At 45.0% G+C, this 1,478-nt stretch overlaps 1 protein-coding gene across 1 annotated transcript; it reads left to right on the forward strand.

Annotated features, from left to right (window-relative positions):
• The first annotated feature begins 365 nt into the window (after nt 1-365).
• LOC136546057 (U1 small nuclear ribonucleoprotein C-like) lies at nt 366-1,134 on the forward strand. The gene has a single exon (XM_066538039.1). The coding sequence runs from the start codon at nt 442-444 to the stop codon at nt 913-915; it is 474 nt and encodes a 157-aa protein (XP_066394136.1). The 5' UTR covers nt 366-441; the 3' UTR covers nt 916-1,134.
• Nucleotides 1,135-1,478: the final 344 nt, after the last annotated feature.

A 1,478-nucleotide genomic window follows, 5' to 3' on the forward strand; every position in this document is an offset into this window, starting at 1 on the left:
GCGATGGCGAGGAGCAAGGGCTAGTGGTGGTGGCCTATTTAAAGTCACATATTTAAAGTCACATATTCACACTGATTTATAACTTTGAAATTTTGATTTTTATAGACAGAGCTTACCGATCAGATAGCTAAGACAAACATAATAAACATGTAGAGGGTACGGTGTTTATTTTGACGAGGGGATTTGTATTGAAATCTGAATCCCTACCATATTTAAGTAACATGTATAACCCTTTAGTTGGCGCAGACCAAATTTCTACAGCGTCGGTTGATCTCTCTGATTGGAAGTGAATTATTGCTTCATTCATGCTCAAGACACCCGTTCTTTCAGCGCCAAATGTGCGAATAAGCGAAGGCCACGAGTGTAACCACCGCCGCGTACCTACTATCATGTTCAGACACCCGCCCGGCCACCTCCTCTCTCTCTCTCTCTCCCTAGCTCATGCGCACAGCCATGTCCAGACGCTTCCAGCTGGTCCCCGTCCTCATCTGCCTGACGATCACCGTGCTGATCAGCTTCAGCAGAACGGCGTCGGCGGACACGCCGGACTGCCCATACCCGTGCCTGCCGCCGCCATCCGCTGGAGCCATCAACAGCTACCCGCCACCGCAACCGTTCACAGGAGGCGGCGGCTTCGGCGGGAGCTATCCGCCACCTCCGCCAGGGAGCTACCAGCTGACCCCGCCGGGAGTGATGCCGGGCTTCTCCCCACCGTACAGTGGAGGATTCCCCTCTGGGCCAGCCCCGCCGCCGCCGAACCCGGTCCTCCCGTGGTTCCCCTGGTACTACCAGCACACCAACCCGATCACGGGGTCGACGACGTCGGCGTCCTCACCGGCCATGGACGGCAGGTCGACGGTCACAGTCGCGGTGCTGCTCCCTCTGTCCTTGCTCGTTCTTCTTCGTGTGCTGTAGAGAGTGTACCTACCGGTAGGCGAGTTAATTGATCACTGGACTAATTATCGTGTTTTATTTTGCTATTTTATTTGTACTAAGTGCTAGCTAATATACATTACTTAATAAGTTTGTGAAGTAGTTTTTTTTTCTATAATTTATTTTGTCTGTGTAGCCTCACATGAATATCCTTCTTCTACTTGTATTTCTGAGCAAAGTTTTACATGGTTGTCACATTCAGATTTTAGAGCACAGAAGCTAGTATATGTTTTTTTCTACTCCCTCTCTCCTAAAAAAACTGTACTTTGTTACTAAGTTTAAAATAATATATCAACGTTTGTCTCCAAATAAATTTACAATAAAAGTAAATTATATGATTAATTTAATAATGCTTATTTGGTACAATAAGTATTAATTAGGATTTTTATAGATTTGATTAAACTTAAAATTTGTTGAATTAATGGGAAGCGAAAAGTGCAATATTTTTGGGATAGAGGGAGTAGTGTCAAACTATAAATTACTGTTCAGGTTTCTAAGGATGAGAATACTATAATTAATGGAGCGATTTTATGTTTTTTATAGAA

Source organism: Miscanthus floridulus, chromosome 3 (genome assembly GCF_019320115.1).
Source record: "Miscanthus floridulus cultivar M001 chromosome 3, ASM1932011v1, whole genome shotgun sequence".
In the NCBI taxonomy this organism is placed as follows: Eukaryota; Viridiplantae; Streptophyta; class Magnoliopsida; order Poales; family Poaceae; genus Miscanthus; species Miscanthus floridulus.